General features: G+C 34.3%; 1 protein-coding gene across 2 annotated transcripts in view; it reads right to left on the bottom strand.

Moving 5' to 3' along the window:
- Window positions 1-26,701, bottom strand: part of LOC106467513 (zygotic DNA replication licensing factor mcm6-B-like) — a 53,538-nt gene that overhangs the window by 7,860 nt on the left and 18,977 nt on the right. For both annotated transcript variants that reach the window (XM_013927875.2, XM_022396403.1), the window contains 6 exons: window positions 20,720-20,870; window positions 19,464-19,605; window positions 11,441-11,582; window positions 2,461-2,568; window positions 1,818-1,973; window positions 996-1,124 (listed from right to left, as the gene is read on the bottom strand). In XM_013927875.2, coding sequence (XP_013783329.1) covers window positions 996-1,124; window positions 1,818-1,973; window positions 2,461-2,568; window positions 11,441-11,582; window positions 19,464-19,605; window positions 20,720-20,870 — 828 coding nt within the window. The remainder of the gene's footprint in view (window positions 1-995; window positions 1,125-1,817; window positions 1,974-2,460; window positions 2,569-11,440; window positions 11,583-19,463; window positions 19,606-20,719; window positions 20,871-26,701) is intronic.

The raw sequence follows: 26,701 nt of genomic DNA on the forward strand, positions 1-26,701 counted from the left end.
TGAAGAATTTGAGATTCAATTTCAGGAACTGAACCACGTTCAGACACATACATTGCCAAGATACCTTTCTTCCTGTATTCAGTTACACGGAACTCTGCATTTAAGTAAAATTATAATTTTCAAATATTTCATGGTACATCATATAAAAACTGAGAACAGAACAAATTAGTTAGAAATCAGTGTCAAGAAAAAATACGGTGATCAAAGGTTCAGCCAAATGACCTTCTCATGGTCTCGATTTTGACAGAAGTTCAAAAAGCTATGCAATCAACTGTAGTAATGTTCTTGAACTTAGGCCAAAATCTGGTTATTAACAATCACTCCATATGCTGTTCTGAAGTTCATGACATTAATAACTGATCTATCATCCTTCCTAACCATCTGGTGTACAAAACATTTTTGTAGCATGTTTGAGTAGCTTTGAACATCCATAACTCTATCAAAAACTACCATCTGCCAGTAGTGCATTCTTATAACAGGACACTTGAAACATCCACATAACTAAATGACAAAGACTTTTGGAATTGCATTCAAGTGTTATATTTCAGATGATATTAAATGTTTGCTCCTTCACTTTTTTTCAGTAGTGTATATCTATGTTTAACTGATTGTCAAAATCTTCATTACACAATTCTTATAAAACAGAGTTAATGAGAGAAAATAAGGACAAAAACAAAACTGAAGGATTGGAACAGGAGAAACCTGTATATTACGATAAACAAATTAACAAAAAAGTTTGTTTTTAAAAGAGTATCTTTATTTTCATATGAAGCTATAAGTATGACCGTACAAACAAATAACTTTATTATTCCCTGCAAATGTGATCTGCAGTTCAGTCAAATATTTATTTATATAATAAATGAAACAGCAAATTATGTATATTTTTCACAAACACAATAGATACATATCAATACAAAATATTGTCTATAATAGATTTTATTTGTATAAAAATACTACATATATAATAACAAGCACTTAAACTCAAAAGCTACTACCTTTGGTTTAAACTGTCGAGCAAACGTCATGTAACGCTGAATCTCTTCCACTGTATATACTCTATCTATAGATAATTCATTATTGGTGTGTAAGTCCACAATGCGACGAGCTATAGCATAATCAGTTACCTGAAAACAAATTTCTTTGTGATTAAAAGTTTAGAATTAAAAGAAAATGCTGTTTTAAGTACTATGAGAAGTTTGTTAAAATATACCACCAAATAATTCAATGAAAGTTAGAAAGTGAACTTGAGAAATTTACTCATTCACACATATATACAAAATAGCAAAAAAATTTCACATATGACTAACAACAAAAATATATTTAAACTCTTACCATACAGGATAGATTGCAAATGAAGTGAAGAAATGTTAAAACTCAAAAAGCCTTACAAACACAACAAAAATTAAATAAGGAATGTGTGTATAAACATATATCAAAAATAACAAACACATTAAAAACAAAGAACCCCTGTAATATGAATATGAAAAATATGAACTCTTATATAAAACAAAAAGGACCATAATTTACATCTACAAAAAAAAAAAAAAATTTATCAAAAATATTGCATACATACTTTTATTACTTAAAACTAGAATAACAGGCATTCATTTGAATAAAACAAAATTAAAAACTGTGTTACACTGTAGATTAATTTTTCACATTCTTCATAAGTTGTCCATTATGAATTTAAAATCAGATGTTTAATAATACTATTTCACATCTCTCTTTTGTCTCCCGAAAGTGTTTGCGTTTCATTCAATAATGGAACTCATTATCTAATAAAACAAAACAACCTGCACTGTATGAGAAACCATTACCTCATTACACTCATCGATCAAAATGAAGAAGAGATCAAAACGAGACATTATTGGTGCTGAAAGACTAATATTCTGTTTTAGAGATTTTGTTCGATCATAACGTCCACCTACAGGGTTTGCTGCAGCAAGTATAGATGTTCTGGCATTTAGAGTAGCCTAAAAAAAATATACAAACATAAAATAATCAGTGAGATGATGTAAAAGTTGTCTCCTGCTACTAGAAGTATCAAAAAACAAAATCTCAAAATTATCTCAGTCAGTAAATATCAGTAAAATGTTTTATTACTTGGAAATAATTGCTCTCACAAAATAATTTGATGTATTACATATCTTAAAAAGTAGCTACAATAAAAAGTGATCTGAAAAAGTTACAGAAAGTTGTTCTTACTCCAAACAATATTTAAAAGTGCAAGAAAAAAAAAAGTATTGGGTTAAATGCCCCCCCCCCCCACATCGCTTAAATTTTCTACTTGTAGGTTTACAATAAAGCATTATCAAAATTTTCCTTGTTGTAACAACCATTTATCAACATACATGTTTCAAAAGAATAAACTAGTAATTCTAAATGCTTCCTAGTAAATGATGGAAAATTATTTTTCCTCTGCTTAACTTTTGTTACCTATTACTCCCTACTTTCACTTACTTTAACTCCTGCCTTTGTAATGGAGATTGTCTGTTGTTCCATAGCTTCATGAATAGCAACTTGGTCTCTCTGTTCCATTTTGTCAAATTCATCAATACAACACACACCCTATTGAAACAGAAAATTCAACTGACAATTGTGAATTGATATAAACACTGTTAGCAATGATTATGCACAAAGTAAGTAGGGTTGCAACCATATCAGTATTAATACACTGCTTAAAAAGTTCTTCCATATAAAAGTTATGCAAGAGTTTAAAACCACTAGTTTTATAGATTTGATGGTTTTTGGCACTAAGTTAAATAGGCTACCTATGCTAAACAACTGTATTCTTTGTTATCTAAAAAAGCAGTATAACAATATTATTTAAAAGTAAATGGCAATTCTGTAAGTTGAAAGACAAAACTTGAAGGAATGTATAAGCTTAAAATAGTAACGAGTTAAAAAGTCCTAAAAAAATTAAAAATATAAATCTGGAGAGTGTCATAATTTCAATAACTCTACATTATGTCAAAGTGACACCATGATTTAAATTATGTCTGAAGATAATGCTGTCACTGAAAGTCAACAGCAACAGCATGAAACAAAACTTGAGTGTTATACTTCACACACATTGGCAAGTTGCCCCTTTGGTGGAAAAAACAAGTCAAAATCATGTCAGGACAACTTCCTTCTGCTTAATACTACATAAACTAGGTGGCCAATTAATATTGGTAAGTTTGAGCTGGAAAAGCTTGTTGCCTGTTAACTGCCATGATGCCTTGACTTGAAGTTATAATTTTCCTCTACTGAAATCATATTTCAGATAGGTACTTACCCCTTCTCACATAAATAGCTATTGTTGTTCAGTGCTGCCCTTTATATTCAATTTTTTTCTTTTTTTTCACATGCCACAAGTCTTGAGATCCCATGTACTTTACAATCGATTGATTCAAATGTGTCTTGCATGCAAATCATCATACGACAATCCTCCACCATTAAGAGTGCAACATACTCTCCTGCTGCATGCGACTCCCTCTATTTGATTCTACCAAACTATCACTTTGAGTTTAGGCACAAAATGGAAGCACAGGTTTTCAGTGGGAAGGAAGGGTGGGAAGTGTGACAGGAGGTAAGTACCTATCGGAAATATATTTTCAGTATAGGAAAATTATAACCTCTGATACGGTACATTACCTCCATTTACATAAATAACTAGAATTCCACACTGAATTTGTGGAGGGACCTGTGCGAGGAAAAGAAAGAAGCATCATTCAAAAGCATCCAAAGGACACCCTAAAAGAGTAGATCTTGAAGTAGAGTATTATACATGGGAGACAGCACTACTCCTGAACCAGGTATACTCTTTGCCCAGTGTGGAAAGAGGTGTCGCAGACATGGGCAGAAAAGGGGAGAGAACAATGGTTGGTTAGGAATCCAAACCATGCGATATTGGAATCTCAATCCCTTTGAGTACACCAATGTGGGTGAGAGTCAAAGGATGCGCCTCCAGGTGTAGAGGGGTTAAGGCAAGACAGACCATACATGGCAAGTTAACTACATCCAAAACACAGGATGAGGATCATACCATTGGTAATTCAACTACAATCCAAAACCCATCCACTGGGAACCCACATCTGTGTGGGGATAGGAAAGATGATCATACCAGCAGCAAGTCAACTACAATCCAAAACCCAGCCATCTGATGGGGGTAGGAATGAGGATCATACCATCTTCACCTCAAGTTCATCAGACCAGATGGAATCTTGTACACCCAGATCTATGAACAAGACACATGATAACAATGTGAGACATTGAATGACCGATCCGGGAACTTGACTTCCAGTATTGTAAATATGTTTTTTTAATGCAAACCATCTCACTCAAAAATAAACTGACAATAACTGTCCATAGTGCAATAATATCTTTGGTATAATAAAATCAGAGGGATAGCATAAGAGGAAGAACCATATTAATCTGCAAGTACCCCATCGTGACCTACAACACAATTGTATGAACAACAGTATAATTGAGTGAGGAAATAGAGATGCCTGTAATACATGTGTGAGGACTTGTGTTGATTGGTTCAGCTCTAAATCCAAAGCCCAACCACTAGGAACTGACATCCATGTGGGGGGTAGGATGAAGTGGATGATATCTCGTCACCCACACCAGGAGAACACCACTGCCCTACTCTCAACTGAATGGTTTTATCATTATATGTATATTATATCATTATCACATTCAGGAGAATGCCTCCATGGTCCACCACCCCAGCAGCTGGAACTGTAAATTGCTAATGATTCCCATACTCCACTTGAACAAAAAGAGTGGAGAAATTGCAGTGGAGAGTCTGGAGTAACGACAACACTTGAGACAGTGCAACGGGTGACCACAAGAAAACCTTATTTTGAAAAGCAGACCACACCTGATTTATTCAATCTAAGGTATGGCAGGGTTGGGCAGCTATCCCCATCTGCTTTACCCATGAAATCCATGGGTGAATACGGTCCGAGACGGGTTTACTAATGAAGCAAATATATCGTGAGGACAAACCCATAAGTGATCTTGTGGAACACCCCATCTCAGCAGTGTGTGTGTATAGTGGTCATGGAAATTATAATTGTTAAGTCATCATGGCCTTATGCAGATTTCATTATTTTTAAGTATACTTGATCAGGCACTACGTGCCCCAGAGCAGGATCCAGAGAGTGTAAAAAAAGAAAGAAAGGAAAAAGAAGAGATATAGATATAAAAGACAACTTACCCAGTCACAGTCTCATTGAAGTCTGAAGAATGGCTACAGGTGGAAGACAATAACTTGAAGATGAAGATACAGCAATCTGATGCAGATAGTGAGATATGAACATATGTGGAGTAAGTCCATATGCTTGAATGAAAAATTTCCTCCAAGGGACAATGGAGATGAAATGCCAGAGAAAAGGGAAGGTACCTGATCTGATGAGAAGACACCTGGAACAAAGTACGGAAAAAAGATGATAAGGAAGAATAACCCAATTGAATTAAAAGACAAACCCAACTGGTCAGGGTGGAAGGAGAAGGGTCACAAACCGAGGATGTCTGCCAAGGAATGAATAGGTGGGAACAGGCACAAAGGAAGGAAGCCGTACAGGTAATAGCAGCCTATCTGGATCCAACCGAGGATAAAGGTGGGAAATGAACGGAAGGGATAAGTGGAAAATTAAGCACAGGGATGGCAGTTCAAATGGAGGCAAAGTGAGGCAGTGAAGAACCTCATTAACATCCCAATCTGGAAGTACAGCACACTGAAGTAAATAACTGATCCAAAAGGAACACAACAAGAGGGAAAGGGTAGGAGAGGTAAAATCTTTATGGTACTGAGAAAACGAAAAGTGTGGGATAAGGCAGCCTGATAACTCATGATCGAGGAGACAGAAGACCCCTGATCAAAGGACCAAGTGAGGAAATCAGTAATATGAGGAACCATGGGCCTAGTGGGTGAAAACCCCTGTCCCAAAGACCAACAGCAGAAAATGTTCTACTTACGTTGATAAACATCCCTAGAGAAAGGGCAAATGAAACAAGGTAAAAAAGGAGCTAACCTTCAGGACAAACCAAATCTCCTTGCCAGAGACCAGATAAAAAACAGGTGTGAAGACGAAAAATATGAAAGGCTGGTGACTGAGGTTGATGTAGAAGGGATGGAGTAAGAGGAAGAGGTAATGGAGGGGCAGAATGGAGCTGGAGCAGTTGTAGGAACCACGGATGTGCCGGCCAGTAAGGAGCAGTCAGAAGGACTTGACATGGAGTGGTATGGATGATCGAGATCACCCTGTGAAGAAGATGGATGGGAAGATAAACACACAGGTACTTGTTGGTCCAATCTTGACTGAAAGCATCAACAGCCAGAGCAAGAGGATGAGGAACAGGAGACCAAAACAGAGGTAATTTGAGAGACACGGCAAATGCATCCAGGTGGGAAGTACTCCACTGAAGTCACAGCCACTGGAAAACAAGGATCAAGAGACCACTCCCTCAGACAAACTTTGTCTAAGAGGGAAAGCCAATCTGGAACAAGATTGAATGCACCCCGAACATGACATGCATGATACAAATACCGAGCATGTGGGCCCAAAAAATAGATCCAAGGTCTGACCACAAAGGAAACGAGAACATGTGCTGCCTTGGTGATTGAGATAAGCCACAACTGTAGAATTGTTGGAATGGATGATGATCAGATGATTCCTGGCGTACAGTCAGAAGTTACAGGATGTTGATATATGGCAAAATCTTTTGGTCAGAGACACTGACCTGAAGCTTCCTGCTGATCAATCCACATCCCCTAGCCCTGAAGGAAAGCATCCGTGGCAATATGTAAATCCAGAAGAGGGGGAGGAAGAGGAACACCACATCCACCGATGTGTGAGCCTTGTCCAACCACCAATGCAGATCATTTACAAGGAAAGCAGAAAGGGAAATAGGAGTCTCCAGTGAATTCTGTGCAATATTCCATTGGTTGTGCAGAGTCCACTGAAGAGATCACATATGTATTCAACCTAAGGGGATAAGGGCTTTCATGGATGATCACATCTACAAAAGCAACAGAACATCATGTGCTGTAAGAGAGGGAGCAGTAAATGCACGGAGAACTGAAAGCTCCATCAAACAAAGTCGAAGAGGAGAAGGTTGGGCCCAACTGAAATGAGTGTTGAAAAAACACCCAAATGGACAAGATATTGGGTAGGTATAAGGAATGACTTTTCCAATTTGATTAACCAGCCCACAAGAGCAGCCGATGAGTGTGATGAGTGGACTCCTGTTTGGAACGAGCTAACAGAAGCCAGTCATCCATGTATTGATGGAAGAACAACCCTTGAGCATGTAAATGTTGGGTGAATGCCTTGACCATCCGACAAAAGACATATGGGGCTGAAGCAAGCCCAAAGGGCAGGGTGCAAATTTGATAAACTACCAAGTGATGAACGAACTGAAGATAATGTCTCAAATGAGAAGATATTGGAATATGCAGGTAAGTATTCCCGATGTCTACCTTGGTCATCCACAAACCCAGAGAAAAAGCTCACCTGAGGGTGAGAAAACACTGCATGGTAAATTAAGGTAGAACCAAATGTTGATTGAGGCAGAAAAAACGATCACAGGCCGCAAGTCTCCAGTTTTCTTGGGTACTACAAACAGCCTGGAATAAAAACCTGGAGAAGGATGATATTATATGACAAGTCCCTCGGATAAAACCTGAATAACCCACAGATCTGTGGCGAAAGGTTGCCAAAGAGGAACAAAATCAGATAAGCGAGCATCCACTGGGTCGTCACTGGTACTGTTGGCAATGTGTCCATCTGAGTCAAATAAAACAATGAGATGAGAAACCCCTGGAGGGAGGAACAGGTAAAGGCTGAGAAGGAGATGGACAGGAAACAGTAACAGGGGCATGTATAAGCTTAGAATGTGACAAATGATCCACCAAAAAAGAAAAGGTAGTGTACTGTCATACTGACTCTACACGGGATTCTAAAGTCTCAAGAATATTATTAAAAACATATTACTAAAGAAAAGGGGCCATACATAAGTCCCGGTAATAAGGAGGTGGTAAATGAACCTGGGACAAGGTTGTGTCCCTCCCCAGAAGATCCCAACAACAGATAAATCACGTGTGTAGGGCTAGAGCTGAAAACAAACGTGCCAATGTAGAGGTAATTAGGGAGAAGCAATCCCTCAAAAGACCCTGAGGATCTCTGTGGATTGCCTCAGAAAGGAGGTGGATAGTAGATAAGTACCGGAGAAGAATCAATAAGGTAAGATTAAAGAGGGAAAATTGGGCGTGGGATAAACGAACGTGATGATCAGGGCCTGCCCACCACTCTGGCAAATTTGATTCTAAGCATTGAGAGTCGAGAAACAGAGATTCAGCCTGATGTTAGGCCAAGGCAAACTGATCCAAAGCTTGTGGAGGGTGAGGCATGCTGGCACCTTCAACCATATGAGAAACAAAATGCTCAGCATGAACCCTAATATTTGGGGAAGAGGTGAAAACCAAATACTGAGAGGAGGAAGAGGTATCATGTAACAAAGAAGGATGGGGGATCATATGAAATTAGAGAAATGGATAAAATAGAACATACCAGAAAAATCCATATTAGACCCAACTGATTCTGCAGTAGGGGCATAGAAAGACACGGCAAAATCAGGTGGCAGAAAAAGGCTGACCAAATTCTCGCTGACCCAAACAGGTTCAGCATCTTCAGGAGGAATAAGGGCAAGATCAGCAGAAGTAGGCTGACTCATATAACGATCAATCTCACGGTGGATGATAGCTGATAAATCCAGAGATGAGTCACCCCCACCTGTAGCCTGTGCAAGTGTGCTAGTAGAAGGTATGGTATCCAAAGCGGTAACTTAAACTTCGGAATTCATTATATAAAACAGAAAATCAAACACACACGTGTTTGGTGAAAAAAATAATTAAAAACTGGGAAAATAAGTTATCTGAAAAGTCGTTAACTGTTGAAGAACAGAAATAACAGAATCCACTTTGGAATAATATCTAAAAAAAATCATGAAGTTGATTAAATTCGAGAGTACACACACACAAAAAAACATCTTGACTCGAGTACTGCCAAATGAGAAGTGATAGTTCAGTAGAATCAAATAGAGTCATATGTGTCAGGAGATGTGTCGAATGATGATTTGCATGTGAGACACATTTGAATCAGTTGATTGTAAGGGTACATAGGAGCTCAAGGCTTGTGTGGCATGCAAAATGTTTTTTTGCATACAGAGAGCAGCACTGAACAAGAATAGCTACTTATGTGAGAAGCCATTTTGGCTACAGTGTCAAAAATCTTGTTCCCTCAGGTATCAACATGGCCAGGAAACAGAAACTGGACGAAAACAATAATAAGCAATTTTGGGTCTTCAAACAGCTAAATTAGTCAATATAAATTATACAGTTAGGACAACACTTGGCTTTTGTACACTCCAAAACAACTGTGAGTACGTATAACCCAAAAGTGAACACATAATTTGTAGAGGGGGTGCCTGAGCAACAACAGAGTTGCAGGATGCAGCAAATCAAAGCAGAACCCACATAATAATTTTATTTCACATCATCCATAAAAACTGATGCAGAATGATGGCTCAAGGGGGTTTCATTAAAGAGAAGTCAGTACTTCCAGTCATGTATTATTAACTAGACATGAAGGTCCAGTGAACATCTGTGCAAAAATGTTGGTTGGCCTTCTCTAAAACATTCACGTGGGAATTGTAAACCTGTACATAGGTCATGTGACCTATTTAATAACAAAAAAAAAGTATAAATAAGACACGATTATGTTTTGCAACCCACTCCTGAAGATAATGTTGCAACATGTAGAGACAACTTTTTAGTGGTCATAGGTTAGCCTTAATTAAAATGTTTTTAATTGTGTACCTATTTTAACGTCGTGTGTTATTTATTATCTTAGGATGGAGGTAGAATTCTCTGTCAGATAGTCCAAAAACATCAAAAGAAAAGAGTCCTAGCATACAATAAAAACTTAAATGGAGGCACAGATTTAAAAGCCTGTACCTCAAACAGTAGAAGCTTACTTCTGTTTCAAGACAAGTGTGACTAGTTTACATGCTAAATCATGAGTAATATAATATATATTTGCTATTTTCAGAAGTTGTACTTATTTCTCATCCTTCCATAAATAGGCCAACGTTAAGAATAAGAAAGATGCATGTCCTGAAACATGCACAGAAGACTCAGAACTACATACTACCACAATGAGTACAAGAAGGAAAACAATGACAAGAGGTTTTATAATGGCTAAATTGTTGGCAGTTGGAACATTAAAGTGGATTTGGAAAATAATGCTGCACAAAACAATTTAAATATCCAACTTCTATATTGGTAGGGAAGCAAGGGGAAGAAAAGGCAAGAATAAGAACTACAAAGGGCTCAGGTTTTCTCTTCTTATGAAGAAGTTTTAACCAATGAATTACTGATGATATTCCAGAATAACTTCTAAATAAAATAACACTAAATTTTGATTTTCTAGTTTTACCAGGAAAAGACCCAGAACATTAACCACTAAAGAAAAACTTTCTAAAAACTTATTCTGTATAAATCAAAATATAACATGTCTGAAAAAAGAGAAAATTAACACCTGAACTTTACCATGATGTCAATCTAGATTGACGAACACATCTCATCCTTGAAAAACTGTATATAATAAAAGAATATTCATCTTCTTTAAAAACAATTCATTTTTTTAGATAATTCTTCTCTGAAATAAACTAAGGCAGGCTAGATTTTAAATGGAAGTTTTAATAATAACAAGTTGGATGTTACAGGGATGGACTTTCTACAGTCAACTTCCGAGTTTCTGCTGCTATGATTTATCTTAGATAAAATCAAGATACTTTAAATGTATTTTCAAATATCACTGGTAATGAGTACATGATCTTAACACTACTGATCCAGCATTATTATGACTTGCTTGCCAAATAAGTTATACTCTATTAAAGGAATATTTTGATTGAAGGTTAAAAACAAATAAACAGTAAATTAAATAGCTCATTAGCTATTTGTAATAATGACACTAGTTGCCTATTACACAAAAAAATCAAATGCACCTGAAACACACTAACATACATGAAGTAAATTATGGGATAAAATGCTGGTAGGCAGTTTAATTTTAGAAATCTTGCAAAAGGATATATATACCAATAAAATCACAGAAAGTTTTACTAAGCGTTTCAAAATTCTCATGTCTTTTCTTAAGTTTGCCATAACTATAGAAGATGAACTTTGCAGATGTACATATTTAAAGACACAACTCTGACCTTAACTGTATGGAGTATTCTGAAAATATCATGGTAATTATTAAACATAAGTAAGTTTCTGCATGCCAATTGAACAAAATATATTTTGATACCTATGTTACAATCTATATGTATATTCATACTCACAGATTCTTCTGCTTATCTGATTATATCAAAAATAAAGCCTACTTACATTGTCAGCTAGCATTAAAGCCCCAGCTTCAATGACAAATTCACCTGATTCTTCATCTCTCACAACAGCAGCAGTAAGACCGGCAGCAGATGATGCCTTCCCACTGGTGTACACAGCTCTAGGGGAAAAATCTGCTACATGCCTGTATATACATAGAAATTACAAACTTAAATTATCGTGTTCAAGGTAGAAGTTTAGATGTAGCTACAAACAAGCTTTACAATTACTACAGAATCAGCATTACAAAGCACAATAGGTATGTAAGGGAAGGACAGTAAAGACTTGTAGTTATCCTCTAAACAAAGAAAGTTTGACCATGGATGGAAACAAAAAGGATCATTTCTCATTATCTATTTTTCTTCAAATAAAACCTACTAATATAGATGGATACAAATGAACTTTCAAGTGATAAATAAAAACATCTAGGTTTAACTTTTTACTAAAAGTATAAATGTTATAAATACTTTGACAGCTCTTCAATGCATAACAGGTAGGGGTTCCTTGTTTTAAGATGCAACATTAAACCAACAGTAATTTACAAGTTTATTAAACAATGTCAAGGGATGCAGTTATTAAGCCTTGTAGCATAAACTTGGAAATGTTGTACACAAATTGAATAAAATTTGGGAGAATTAATCAAGTAACACATTAGAATATATTAACAGATGTCCACTTGCCATGACATTAATGCTCTGGCTACAGGTAGGCCAAAGTATGCTTGTCATGAATTTTTTCAGTTAATATTCAAAATTTAATTAAACTACTTTATTATCAATGCGTAGGAATAAACCTGCCATCAAAATGTAGTTAATAAGTCAAATTTCAATATTATTTAAATTTTAATTTCTTAATTTTAAAAGGAAATACTTAAATAAATTCTTGATCTCCCCTTGTATAGGTATTGTGACATTTGTTCACACCAACGTTAACATTATCTTACACTGAAAATGTATTTCTGATAGGTACTTACTTCCTTTCACACAAAGCTATCTCAATCTTCTATCTGCTCTCTGAGCATTGCTGAAAATATTTTCATGCTCAGCACATCAGTTTATATATCCCATCAATTTTGCACCACTATTGAACATGTACATAGCATGTGACATGGGAAGTGTGTGAGAGGAGGTAAGTATGTATCGAAAATGCATTTTCAGTGTAAAAAAAATGTTAACCTATGTTATGGTCTTACCTCCTCTCACACAAAGCTTAAATCACACATTCCAAAGGTGGAGGGGCCAGTGTAGGCCATCAACATTGAAACCAAGCAGAAAGTGACTGCCAAGAATGAACAGGTGTGCTCCAAGATCAAACTGAAGCACACATGTGGGGTACTGCACTACATCTTGAACAGGTATGCTCTTTACACTTGAAGCAGGAAATGAATGTGATACAGGCGTAAAAAAAAAAGAAGGATGTGCACCAGTGTAACTTGTTCGGTGAAGTGCAATTCATAGTAAAATATGAATGGAATGAACTATGTAGACACCCAACCTCAACTCGACAGATGAGGTTCCATAACTCATCCTTGGCACTAGGATGTTGAGAATCAAAACAGATAACAAGGATAGTGTAACATAAACATAGATGCTAGGACATGTGGACCGTGTTACATATATTCATCAACCCCAACCATAAGTAAACAGTGTGTCATACATCAAGCAACCGGAATTATGAAGAGAAGTTAGCTGAAACTGGACAAACTCCTAAAATCACTGTAGGAGCAAGAAGTACAACAAACTGCACCTGACATTACAGGGTCGTGGCACTGTCTCAACTCAACCATAAGAACAGGGCAATATCTATTACTGGTATTACGAGCAGAAATCATAACTCATCCAAATGTAAGTACTGGGAAGAGAGATCCTACACCCAGAATTATGAGGTGGACATGGAACATTTGTTAAACTATACGAACTGCATACGTATGTCCCATTGTCGGTATTACAAGGCAGATAAAGTCCACCAAACTGAACTGTAGGAGCAGGGAAATAGCCTCCTGCAACTGGAATTAATGACAAGAGGGGCCTCTACTGCACATAACTGTAGAAAAAGGGTGGTGTCATCCCAAACCCCCTATTACAAGGAGAATCCCATGTATGGGGCTACTGCTCCAACTGACAGTTGTCTACCTGGAAAAAAGCACCCAGGGGAAATGGAAGGAGGGAAACTAGCTTTGCCCTTTTCTCATTGAGTGGAAAATCATGAGTATGTATGATAAATTAAAATTCTGCAATGCACTCTGATGGAAGTCTTCATGGTCTAAAACCTCAGTAACTGGGAACTGGTAAGGACTCCCTTGCTCCACTGGAAGGAAAAAAAGGGGGGGGGGAGTAAACGAGGTGAGGAGTCTAGAGGAACGTCACACAGAAGAAAGTGCAATGGGTGTCAGCAAATCCCTATTTTGAAAAGTAGACAGACCCTGATTTATTCAACCAAAGGGTCGTCAGGGATGAGCAGAAATCCCCTTCTGCTTTACTCATGAAATCTATGAGTGACAGTCCATCATTGAGTGAAACTTACTGATATCTAGAAACAAATGTATATAATACTGGGTATGCCACCTGCAGAACACCCCATCTCTACAGTGAGCATTATAGCGCCATCAGTAAATGGTGCGGGTTTGAGGCAAAGCATACCTGACCAGGCAAAACCTGCTACAGTGTGGATCCCATTATCAGTGGTGAAAAAAAGAGGGTCTCTGAAAAGAAAACATAAATGAAAGGAAGTGATAAGACTTACCCCAGTCAAAGTAAAATGGCCCAGAAAAGGAGATCCAGGATCTGAAAGCACAGACTTTGAATTGGTACACTCTTGCTTGGTGATGTAAGTGACCACTGTTGAGTTATTGGAGTGTAACATAACCACCCTCCCATGCAGGAGAGGAAGGAAATGGGACGAAGCTCAATGACCTGTCATAAGCTTGAGAATGGTGATATGAAGAGAAGACTTTGATTGACCAGTTTCCCGGGAGTTGAAGTAAGCACCCCAACCCTCTAAAGATGAGTCTGTGAACATATGTAAATTTGAATGAGACAGAGGAAGCGGTACACCTGCTGTGGTCTGGTCTCTGTCTAACCACCAAGCCAGATCAGCTCTGATCGGAGAATGAAGGGTAAAAGGGTGGTCCAATGGATCCACTGACCTAGGAGCAACCACTGAAGGGAACACATAAGAGCCTGACCCATGGGAATGAGAACTTTTAAGAAAGCCCACATCTCCAAAAGAGATAGAACCTCTTAAGCTGTGAGAGAATGTGAGGTGAGGGCCTTGTGAAATGGTTGCTCCATATCCCAAACCCCAAGGGGAGAAGGCTGGGCCTGACTATGGTAGGAATGAAAAAAACCCCAAAATGAACTGGAAATTGAGTGGGGGTAAGAATGGATTTCCACCTCTTTCAACAGGAATCCCAACTGCACTGCTTCTTGTAGGAGCAGAAGAGTGTGGTCTCTGGACGGTGAATGGGAAGAAGTGAGCAGTAGCCAGTGATCCATGTAAAGAGGAGACAAAGACCCATGAAGTGAAAATGTCTGGAATGAGCTCGTACCACTCGACAAAACACTTACAGAGCCGAGGTTAGTCCAAATGGTAGGGCCCTGAACTGGAACACTAGATTTTGAGCAATAAATAAGTATTAATGATGTGGGCACTGTGGGGCGAAACCATCAAATTGTAGATTACGAGGAGAAAATTTGGTTTCTATTATCAAGAATATAGGAAAAAAAACTGAAGCAAAGCTCAACCCCACAAATGGGAAGGAAATAAACACATCAGCAATGTAGCAAAGCTAAACAAAAAAGAAAATTTAAGTCCTGCATGAAAATGAGGATTATAGGGCACATAGTTAACAATGATGGAAAAAAAAATTATGCAGATAGAACAATGATTCAGATGTTACTAGTTGTAATGATATGTAATGTACAAACTATCTAAACATACCTAGATAACAAAGTACTTATAAATATCGAACTGACAGATCATCTAAATTTACTTAGTTCACAAAGTACATAATAATAATGAATGTGCAAGTTGACAAAAATTACCAGGAAAACAAAGTAATAATCAATATCTAATTACAATTAAACTTAGATGACAAAGGACAGATAAGTAAGGCCAAAACTGAAAATAATTAGACAGGTAGAACAATGAATTAGATGTGACTACTAGTAATGATATGTAACTTACAAACTACCTAAACATACCTAAAGTACTTATTAATATCGAATTGACAAACCCTCAAAATTTACAGTCTACAAGGTATATAATATTAATAAACATGCAAAATGCCTAAGATTACTTAGATAAACAAAGCAATAAACAATATCTAACTTATGATTCATCTAAATTAACTTAAACAACAAAGGACACATAAATATTTAACTTACCAAAGTTCAAGCACTGATGACATGAAATACTTAATCTCCCGTGTGTCAAGAAGGACAAAGCCACATAAAGGAGATCTGAGCCACGCCTACCACAGGTATATCCACTATGATTGAAGTGTGCAAGCCAAAAAAACTTACCACAGAACCACTGGGAGAACAGGAACAATATGAAGAAAGGAGGAGAAGAACAAACCTTCACCAAAGTGAAAGATGTGGTGGCACGGCAACTGAAGCAGGAAAAATAAAACTAACAAATCACTGATGTCTTGAACATACAGCAAAACCAAAATACGTGTCAACTAACAACCTGATGTACTAGCTGTAGAAAAAAAAAAATGGAAAGGAAAAACTCCTGAAGAGGTGTAGTGTGTGACAGACCAAAATAAGAAGGTGCTACAAGAGAGTCTAAATTATCTTTTTCTTGATTATATTCTTCTTTAGAAACATCGTTAAGTTGAAAAGTAGAAATTGCCAGCCAAACATTTGAATCTAGCTCCCTTTGAATTAAGGCATGTACCTTCTCTGCAGATAAAGTTGAACCCAATAACTGGAAGTTGTAGCAGTAGTGTTCTCAACTGTAACAGGAATTTCCATAGCCAATACATTGAATCACGAATATATATTAACAAGAAACATATGCAAAAATAAAAAAAATATGTTGAAACAGTTTAATGCAAACACAGTAAAATTAAACTGTTACAAAACGTTTGAAATTGCAAAGGAGCACAATCATAAACAGGTGTGAAAAGACACACTTCTAAACAATGCTGTGCCAATCAAGAAAGTTAGGACTGAGTGGGAACAGCAGAAAAAGGTAGCTACCCATATATAGGTGGCACAATACTATCGGTGAAGAGTAGTCATATGCTATGTACATGTTCAATAGTGGTGTAAAACTGGTGGGATATATAGACTGGTGCGCCGAGCGTGAAAAACTTTTCAGCAATACTTAGAGGGCAGAAAAAAGATCAAGATAGCTTTGTGTGAGAGAGGTAAGACTGTATCAGAATTGCACATTTTTTAATTTTTTTTCATCACCTCTCTCTCTGATGTCAACAATTTAACCCTTTCGAAACGGGTCACAGGCAAAAGGCAATATCATCTTGTTTGTTGACTTGCATTCAAAATTTTATTGAACCACTATTTCATGAATTTATGTCAATAAGTTTGGTATGAAACTGTAGATTATAATTGAAATTTTAGTACTATACATTACTCAATTTCTTAATTTAAAAGTAAATATTAAAAAACACAGATAAATGTCAATTTTTGTGTGTCACGTGGTATGTTGAATGCAGCACTGGTTAAAATTAGATGTTTGTAAAATCAAAATACTAAGTCTATAGACTTGTATGAATTAGAAACTCAAATTACAGATATTGACACACTAGAATATGCAATAAGAATGTCTTATCTTTTCTATTTGCTAAGATATTGCTCATGAAATAAATCAAACACAGTGTAACTTCTGTATTGTTAGCCAGGCACGGCTGAAAGGTCAATATAATAAAAATAATAAATATATATAAATGTATAATGTTACAAGATTTAAGCTATTTAGTCTAAACATTTAGGTTCTTGTGGTATAATTTGTGTTCATTCTAGAATGAAAAAGGCATAAGTTATATTTATTTCTAAATATTTTATGGTGGTTCGAGATCGGTCAAATCTACCAAACCAATACAGAGATTCATTACTGAAAATAAGAGATAAAGTATAATGTTTCTTCTTAAGAAATGTTTGATAACTTTCTGGACATTATAAAGATTTTGCATGTGAAATCTGAAAGTTTTCTGATGCATAAAAGTATTTTTTAATCTTAAAATGAAAATTACTTTGCATGTTGGATAGGTAACATGCGAAAAGAAAAAAAAAGGCATGAGAAAAACATTGCTCTACAAACTTTAAGACTTGATAAAAAATGTATATTTTGCATATGAAAGCCTTATAATGTTTACTGATAATGTGCCAAATTTCGTTAACATTCACTTACTAATTTAAAAGTTATAGCCTGAAAAGTATAACAAGCACAAAATGGTTATGAGGTCAGTCCCAGGGACCGAGCCCATGCTGAAAGAGTTAACATAAATTGCTCATTATAGTACAGACATTACTAACACATAGTCTAATTTTTATAACCTTCAAACTTCTTTGTTTATTGAGATATAAACTAGAAAGTCAGCTCCACTTGCTATTCCTATCTATCACATACTCTTTTTCACAAATTGTCAACAATTCTCTCTGATGTTTTATATTACATCATTTACAACTAATGGAAAGACAAAGTTTTAATTTACCAAATGACATATAATGCTATGTTGTTCTGAGTAGAGATTTTTAATTATTTTACTTACAGATTGAAAGTTGCTATCGGTAAGTTCAGATCAAGTAGCTAAGGGAATAATTTTAAGGCACTTACACCTTATTTAGAAAACCAGGTAAATTAAAACAGTTACAGGACATTGTTTGCTTTGTGCTTGCTATTATTTTTTTGTTCTTAAGTGCATATTTGATATAAAAAATTATTTAATGTACTAGTATCATCATTAGAAAAAACTAGACAAGTTTCATTGGTGGGTCCGACTGCAAAACAAACAAGAGGACAAAGATACAAATTAAATTTCTTGTTTTCTAAGTATATTTATCTGTTGTTATAATAAATTCTCCATAAAGTATGCTTGCAAATAATTGTGAATCACAGCTTGTATAGTGGGATTATTTGTTAGATACAGTTGAAAAGATAATAAAACAATAAAATTAAATAGAAACAGATGTAAACTGTCATGCTTCTTAAGCTGTTTAGGATAAATAACTGTCATTTTCTGTTACAATCTGGAGCCATTCTAGAAATAAATAAATTACAATTTAGATTTATTTCATACTTTTTGTGGGAGTTACAAGGTTGGTCAAATAGAGTTAAGATAGAGAAAATAATAGGTTAAATATAAAGTTTTACTGAAAACTTTAGAGATTCATTTAAGAGCTTTAGAGGTTATTCAAAATAAATTTGAAAAATGTAAGATGAAAAGAATTATTTTTAATCTTAAAATAAAAATCATTTTGCAGTCAGACTAGTCATCACTGTGACTCCATATATTCATAGACAAATATAAATACTTAAAATAAGGTTTTTTGTGTACAAGACCTTTAATGTTTATTAAAAGTTTGTCAAAATTATCGAGCCAGTATCAAGAGAGTTACCTGCAATTTTTTTTTCTAAAAGAGGATAAAAATGTAAATAGCATTCTTTCTAGTATGAGTTGATAAAAACAACAAAAAATCACAAAGTTCATTCTAACTTCATAATTGATATGGAGAGAGAATTTTCATTACCATTAGACATCATATTAACATACAAATGCTATCTTTTCATCTCATTTAATAAAGCAAAGTAAATTCATAAGTGATACAATAACCAAAAAATTTTATGCATGGCAATGTATATACAATCATTAAATATCTGAAGAAAACTATTTAAGTACATGTTATACCACATTCATAATTATATAACTGTATAAGAACAGGAAAGAACTTGATAGTAAAACACAAACTAGTAATTTAAGTCAAACCAGAGAATATGCATAAAGTTCAAAAATAATATAGTAAAATCTTCAAGTATTTAACAATTTGAAGAAGCTTACTTGAGAAACTGGCTCTTAGCAGTACTTGGGTCTCCTACTATACAAACATTAATGTCACCTCTTAGAGATGTTCCCTCCACAGTGCTTTTAGGTACACCTCCAAACAGCATCAACAAAACACCTCGCTTTACTTCATCATTCCCTTGAAATATAAGAACAAAGAAACATCAGAATATTTTATTGTGTCTTTACTGCAGATTAGTTCCTGTCATTTTAATAATTTTAACTAGTGGTAAAACAAAGTATTAAAAATACAAAATAACATGTTTAAAAGAATTACTAAAGGACATTACATTCACTAATAAATTAGATACAACAGTCAAATAAAAGATAAAACTACTAACTTCAAAGTCAATTTTTTACCTCACTAGTATTATTGTTATTCCTACATACAACTGTTTATAATTATGGTACATATAAAATATTTGAGTTTAAGAGACATTTTCAATCTTGATTTTAAGAGCATGTATAGTTTCAAAAATTCCTCATTATAAATATAACAATTTAATGTACTTATTTTATTTACATAATAATATTCTAAAATGTCTTTTTTAAAAACTATTCATTGTTTTTCTCAAATATAAAATAAAACAAACCAATGTTTAAAAAACAAATTTATCATGGTTATATTTATGGAACTCTGTCTCAAAAATAATATTCCATTTTTTTGGTTTTTAATTTAAAGCTTTAAATGAAAGTATAAACACATCATTTTTCCCTCTAAAAAAGAATTGTTATTGTAAGTTTTTAGGCATATGTAAAATTATTTAATAAACAAAGAATATTAAGAATTATAATGTACATTACAGGACTTATACAGACATTTGCAGTCAGTAAATTTGTGTCAAACATTCAAAGCATTCAGGAATTTTTCATGGCAAGTTTTTGCTAAAATTTCATTTGCAAGGCACACACAGATTACAGCTAATCATAGCAGGAAAATACTATATTTCATAGCCTTTCTTTCAGATTTCAAATTTTGTTTCCATAGAAAAAAAATGACACTAATTAATTACTATAATGTGGACATTTCACAAATAATTATTGAAATTCATTATCACATGCCAGTTTCATTTCACAAGTGCCCAAAAATGTTAAGACGTACATAATACCTAAGTTCATATTTTGTACATCAGATGTTTCAGAAACCAAAAAGAGGAAAATAAATGTTACTGAAATAAGAAAGATTCCACTTTTTATAACAGTTTATCAATAAAAAAAAGATAAAAGTATAAACTCATGTTAATTCAACATACCATGAACAGTAGGAAACAGGCTAGAGGTGAGATTGTGATACAGATTTTTGTCTCTACTCATGTTGTAGACTTTCTCCCACTCTTGAGGAGTCATTTGCTTCTTCACAGATTCTGCACTTATTTCTTCAGGATGAAAATCAATTCCTCCAAACTGAAAATATTTTTTCTATTAATCTCATCATAAGCTATGATACTATAAAATCCAAGTAACTCCAAATGTTTAAAAATTACTTCAAAGATAGTAACAAATATTTAATCTATCTTATAGTTGCAGATAAATTGACAAAGCAATAGATGCAAAACCAACAGAGTAGTTCAAAAAACAAAACACACACACCAGTTCTCCCCTCCTACCTCACTTGTAAAATTGGGGTGAGACTAATACATGATTGGCTGTAACAAAGGAAGTACAGAATGAAAACTATGAAGCAAAGAAAAAGCCAACAACAGCAATAAAAACATGTAAAATAAAGATTGTCATCAAGAAATTTTAACAAATAATAAAACCACTACTAAACCTTAAATAACAAAAACACTAACTGAAATCTTTGGCCCTATAGAAAATTTCTTAATTTTTTCATTTTTCTAGTGTTTCTTATGTCTGATACAGAGAATTGACTATTTCACTTCCAATTATTCAAACTTTATTCCAATGGGAAACACATCAGAGTTTAGCTGAATGTTTAACGGCTCTTATTACATAGTTAAAAAGCCAGAAACATTATGAATTATCTGCACTTTTACATGTTATTATTCTGTGTTCTTAGGTACAATATTTAATTAAATAAAAAATTTTTTAGTGTATTAGTACCATTAGTATAAAAAAGTAGGCTTAAGTTTCATCGACAGTTGACAGCAAAGAAAAAGAAGACCCAGGTAAGTACAATATTTCTTGTTTTTCATTTATATTCTTTATTTATTATTATACAAGTAACTAAAATGTAAAAATTAGAAACCTACTAGGTTAGATTAGGTAAGATAAATAAAAAAAAATATTCTTCACAAGGTATGTTCACAAGCAGCTTGTCCATTATGTACTTCAATGCAATTAGGTAAGTTACACATTCATCAAGTGATTTACAACATGTGTGACAGGATTATTAGTTATATACAGTTCAAAAGGCAATAAAACAATAATATTTAAGTAGAAACAGATGTATACTGTTACGAGCTTTAAGCTATATACAATAAACAAGTCTAGTGTCCTTACAATTTACAGTCATTTTATAAAGAAATAAAGGTATATTTAGATTTTTTTCATGTTTTCTTTATGGTGGTTATGAGGTCGGTCAAATGAACCAAATATGCATAGAGTTAAGAGTAGAGAAAATAACTGAAGTTTTACTGAAAAAACATATTTGATATTTATTTAGGAGATTTTAGAGATTTGACAATTTTCAGATGAATAATAGTATTTTTTTTTTTTTACCTTAACGTGAAAATCACTTGGAGCAGTCAACACTTCGACTCCATACATATTCATGGAGAAATTTTCAATAAAGATACTTCATTTAAAATTCTGATTTTTTGTCTACAAAATACTTGTAATGTTTACTGAAAGCTTGTGATATTTAGTGAAGATATACAAAACATATTAAAAGTTATAGTTTGGAAACTAAAGTACCAGGACTTATTTGAGCTGCTTTGTAATTTTTTATGCTTACATGTAGATTTTTTTTCTTTTTCAAAAACAGATCCACTCCATCCAGTTGAGTACCTCTACTTTTTTTTTTTGGAGAATATCACCCCTACTAAAGATGAATTTGGGGTCATGGACTCGGCCGATTCAATCAAGCCAATAGCAAGAAAGTTCAATGCTTTAATACTATTATAATGCTTCAAATATGAACATATATATACTGCTAAATTCTTTACATGAATAAGATCAATACAAAACAATAATACCCTAATACTAAACACTTTTATTTTCTTGTCTTGAAAATTCTCCTATAAATACATTTACAGAAAAATAATAGTGATTTTGTTGTTCAAAACAGTGAAAGTTGTTAAGATAGGTTTAGTCCTTAATGCATCAATATTTCAGATTAGCCATTAATGTTGAATGAGTCTTATAATGAAACTTTGGGATTATACTAAAATATTTCAAAATGCATAAAAAAACCTATTATAAATACATAGTTGAAGACAGAAGGATATGAGAAATACCAAACAAAGTTGCAATTGTTAAGATAAGTATGCCAAAGCTAGCCAATTTACACAAAAACCAAGTTTTTCTGATGATTATGTCAGATAAGTGTGACTGTAAAAACAGCTGTGATGTATGTGTGTATATTATCTTTTTTACATACAGAGGTTCAAGTATGTTATATTAAACAATTTTGAATATGCTAGTCAGCAAGTCACGTGACAACAGCTGATTTAAAGTCAAGGTAGAACAGCATGTATCTGAACAACATTTTGTTATTATTTTGTGTTTCACAGTTTGTGCGACTCTACTTAAAATTGATCACATTTGGATAATGTATGTAACAGCCCTTTCTGAAGTAAAAGATTCATACATTCAGAAAGAAGTGGTCAAATTAGGCAATTAGAATTTCCAAGATGGAATATACTTTATACTTAATGGCATTGGAAAACAAAGGAATATGGATCAACTTGAGGAATCAAAACCATCCAGAAAGAGACTGCAACAACTTGCACCCCAGCCATGGTAAGGAAATTGCTGGGTCTTGTAATAAGTGAGAATCCATGAACACAGAGGTCAACGGCAAAAATCACATGTCCAAAACAACAAAGGTCAGTGGCAAAATCACATGTCCAAAACAACAAAGGTCAGTGGCAAAATCACATTTCTAAAACAACAGAATACAACATAACCAAAAAGGATCTCCACCTAGAAAACCTAAAGAAGTCACATGTGCACAAGTTGTTTCCTCGATATATTAAGGAAAGGAAGACTAACTGTAGAGAACTGTTCGAACAGTGCTTACCTGGGTAAAAATAGCAGCATGTGGTGATCCTCAACAAAGCATATATGCATCTTAAAAATTGCAACAAGTCTCATGCCATTTTCTACTGTTCATTGGTGAAAAATATTCCACAAAACTTTTCAAAGGTGATCTATAACAACTGCTGGATACTGTGTCAAAGGCAAGTTAGGAATCAGAAGAGTAAATACAAAGGTCAAGGTGAACTGTGCTTACTATCAGACCAATGTTCTAGACCATGGTTTCCCAACCCATGCTCCGCAGAGCAAATTTTAATGCTCTGCAATGTATATTGAAACTTTCTTCATTATTATGAGAAATGAAATGTACTGAAAAAATAGCATCATAGAAATGACTCAAATAATCAGTGAGAAAGTTTATTGTACTAATTATCCTCTAATTATAGCTGTATTTGAAATTCTAATTTATTTTTACTTATTTATACCGTCAATTGTAACTTTTTTCTTGTTTTTTTTTTCTGCATATGCACATGAAAGCCTGTATGTCAGTGTTGCCAACTTTTATTTATACCTTGTAGCTAAATTTTGAAAAATTCCTATATTTACATATTAATTTTAAAATTTTTATTAGCTAAAATGAAAATATGTATAGACTAAATCCCTATAATGGGTTAGTTATGAAAAAAATTGCCACTAGATGTAAATAAACCAAATTGGCAACCCTGCTGTGCAGACTATCAACTGCCTGAGCCATGGAACAAGAGTTGCCTATTAGCTGCAAATCTCCAGTACTGTTGACATCGTAATTCCGGACGGATTTACCTACCTATTTGTCCAGTTTATTATTTTGGGAAATCTTTGTCCACCTTGCATTTCATTTATTTTATTTGTTGAACAGTGCCAGAATTCCAAATATAAAATTGATTGATTTCACCCATAAAATGGGTAAATGGCTAAAAACTTGTAACAAGTCTAGTGAATGCAGCGTTGTTTCTGGAAGTTCTGACAAAGTAGGCCTCGGTGGGAAAGATGAGGAAAGTATGCCGAGTTCGTCGACATCATTGCCATGTGACAAAGCACCAAGAACACGTAATAAAAGTGTCATAAAAAGAGTAAAAAGAAAATATGACGATAGCTTTCTAAACCATGGTCTTACATGGACTGGTGATAAGGAAGGATTAAGCAGACTTTGTGTTGAATGTGGAAAGGTGCTGAATAATAGTAGTCTATTTCCTGTAAAACTCAAATGACATTTAGATACCAATCATTCTCACTTGAAAAATAAAAGCAGTGAATATTTTATAAGGAAGTGCTTACAAATAGACGAAAGAAAACTAATTTTCATTCATTTATTTCTAAAGATAACAAAAGTGCTCTTATTACTTCATATTGCATTAATTACCGTATAGCTAAAGAAGGTGAATCCCATACCATAGCTAAAAATTGAATCAAGCCTTGTGTCAAAAAGTTTGTGGAATGTATGACGGATGAAAAATACCTTCAAAACATTAATTGTGTGCCTCTTTCAAATAATACAGTTTCTAGGCGTATTGAAGACATGTCAGCATTTTGCGAAAATGAATTAATAAGGCGAGTAGAGCCGAGTCCAACTTTTTCTCTCCAAATGGATGAATCCACTGATGTTACAGGCTTGGCCATTTTACTAGTGTTCGTTCATTATAAGCACGAATCTCGTATTGAAGAAGATATTTTACTGTAAAAGCCTTTAGTTACACACACAATGGTGGAAACAATATTTAAGTTGGTTGATTTTTTTAATGAAAGACCATAGAATTTCATGGAAACAATGTTCAAGTATTTGCACTAATGGAGCTGCTGCTATGATAGAAAAAATTTCAGGAGCTGTAGCACACATGAAGAAAGAAAACCCGGAAATTGAAAATATCCATTGCTTTCTGCATCGGCATGCACTTGCCATCGAGCGCATGCCCTTAAATTTGAAAGAAGTAATTAGTGATGTAACTAAAATAATTAATTTCATAAAATCAAGACCACTTTATTCAAAAAATGTTTATTTATTGTGTAATGATATGGGAAGCATCCATACAACTTTATTGCTGCATACTGGGGTTCGTTGGCTGTCTCGAGGCAGAGTTTTAGCTAGATTGTACGAGTTGCGTGAGGAGATTACGTTTTTTTTGTCTCAACATCCATTTGAGCTTTCTTACAAATTAAGTGATACATGTTGGTTGCAGGGATTGGCTTACCTTTCAGATATATTCTCATATCTGAATGAAATAAACGTTGCATTGCAGGGCAAAAATGTAAAATATTTCAAAGCTCAGAGTAGGATTAATGCACTTCAGCACAAGCTAAAACTTTGGAGTGTGTGCGTTTTGGTGGAAAATTATGATTGCTTTGATAATCTTCGTGAATTTTTACTTGTTAATGGAATTTCCCTGGATAAAGACGTAAAAGATTCTGTCGTGCAACATTTATCTGATATGAGAGCAACCATTGTTGAATACTTTCCTTCACATGTCGAAAAGTTCATTTGGATTCAAAATCCCTTCACTGATTCTGTGAATACAGATGATTGTCTTTAAAAGAAAAAGAGCAACTTACAGAAATTTCCACTGACACTACATTATTAACTTTCTTTCAAGTAAAGGAAATTGCTGGTTTTTTTGGATTAAGATAATACAGAATACGGAGAAATCACAATCAATATATTGAAGTTTTTGATGTGTTTCCCAACAACGTACCTTTGTGAAAAATCTTTTTCGTTATATGCTGCTACCAAAACCAAATTTAAAAATAGATTGAACATAGAAAATGATCTTCGTTTACAGATAACATCAATAACTCCAGATATTGAAACAATTTGCAGTATGAAGCAACCGCAAGTGAGCCACTAAATTGTGCCAAAAATATTTCTTTTTTGTCTTTTATTTGAAATTATTCAATAAAGGTCATTGTTTTTATGCATTTGTTTTTTACTTTTCCTAATCCATAAGGTTTACAGATGATATTGCTCCGCAAATAATGTTTTCCATTAACAAGTGCTCCAAAAGAGCAAAAAGGTTGGGAAACCCTGTTCTAGACCCTTTGTA

The sequence above is a fragment of the Limulus polyphemus genome, unplaced genomic scaffold (genome assembly GCF_000517525.1).
Source record: "Limulus polyphemus unplaced genomic scaffold, Limulus_polyphemus-2.1.2 Scaffold81, whole genome shotgun sequence".
Taxonomy (NCBI): Eukaryota; Metazoa; Arthropoda; class Merostomata; order Xiphosura; family Limulidae; genus Limulus; species Limulus polyphemus.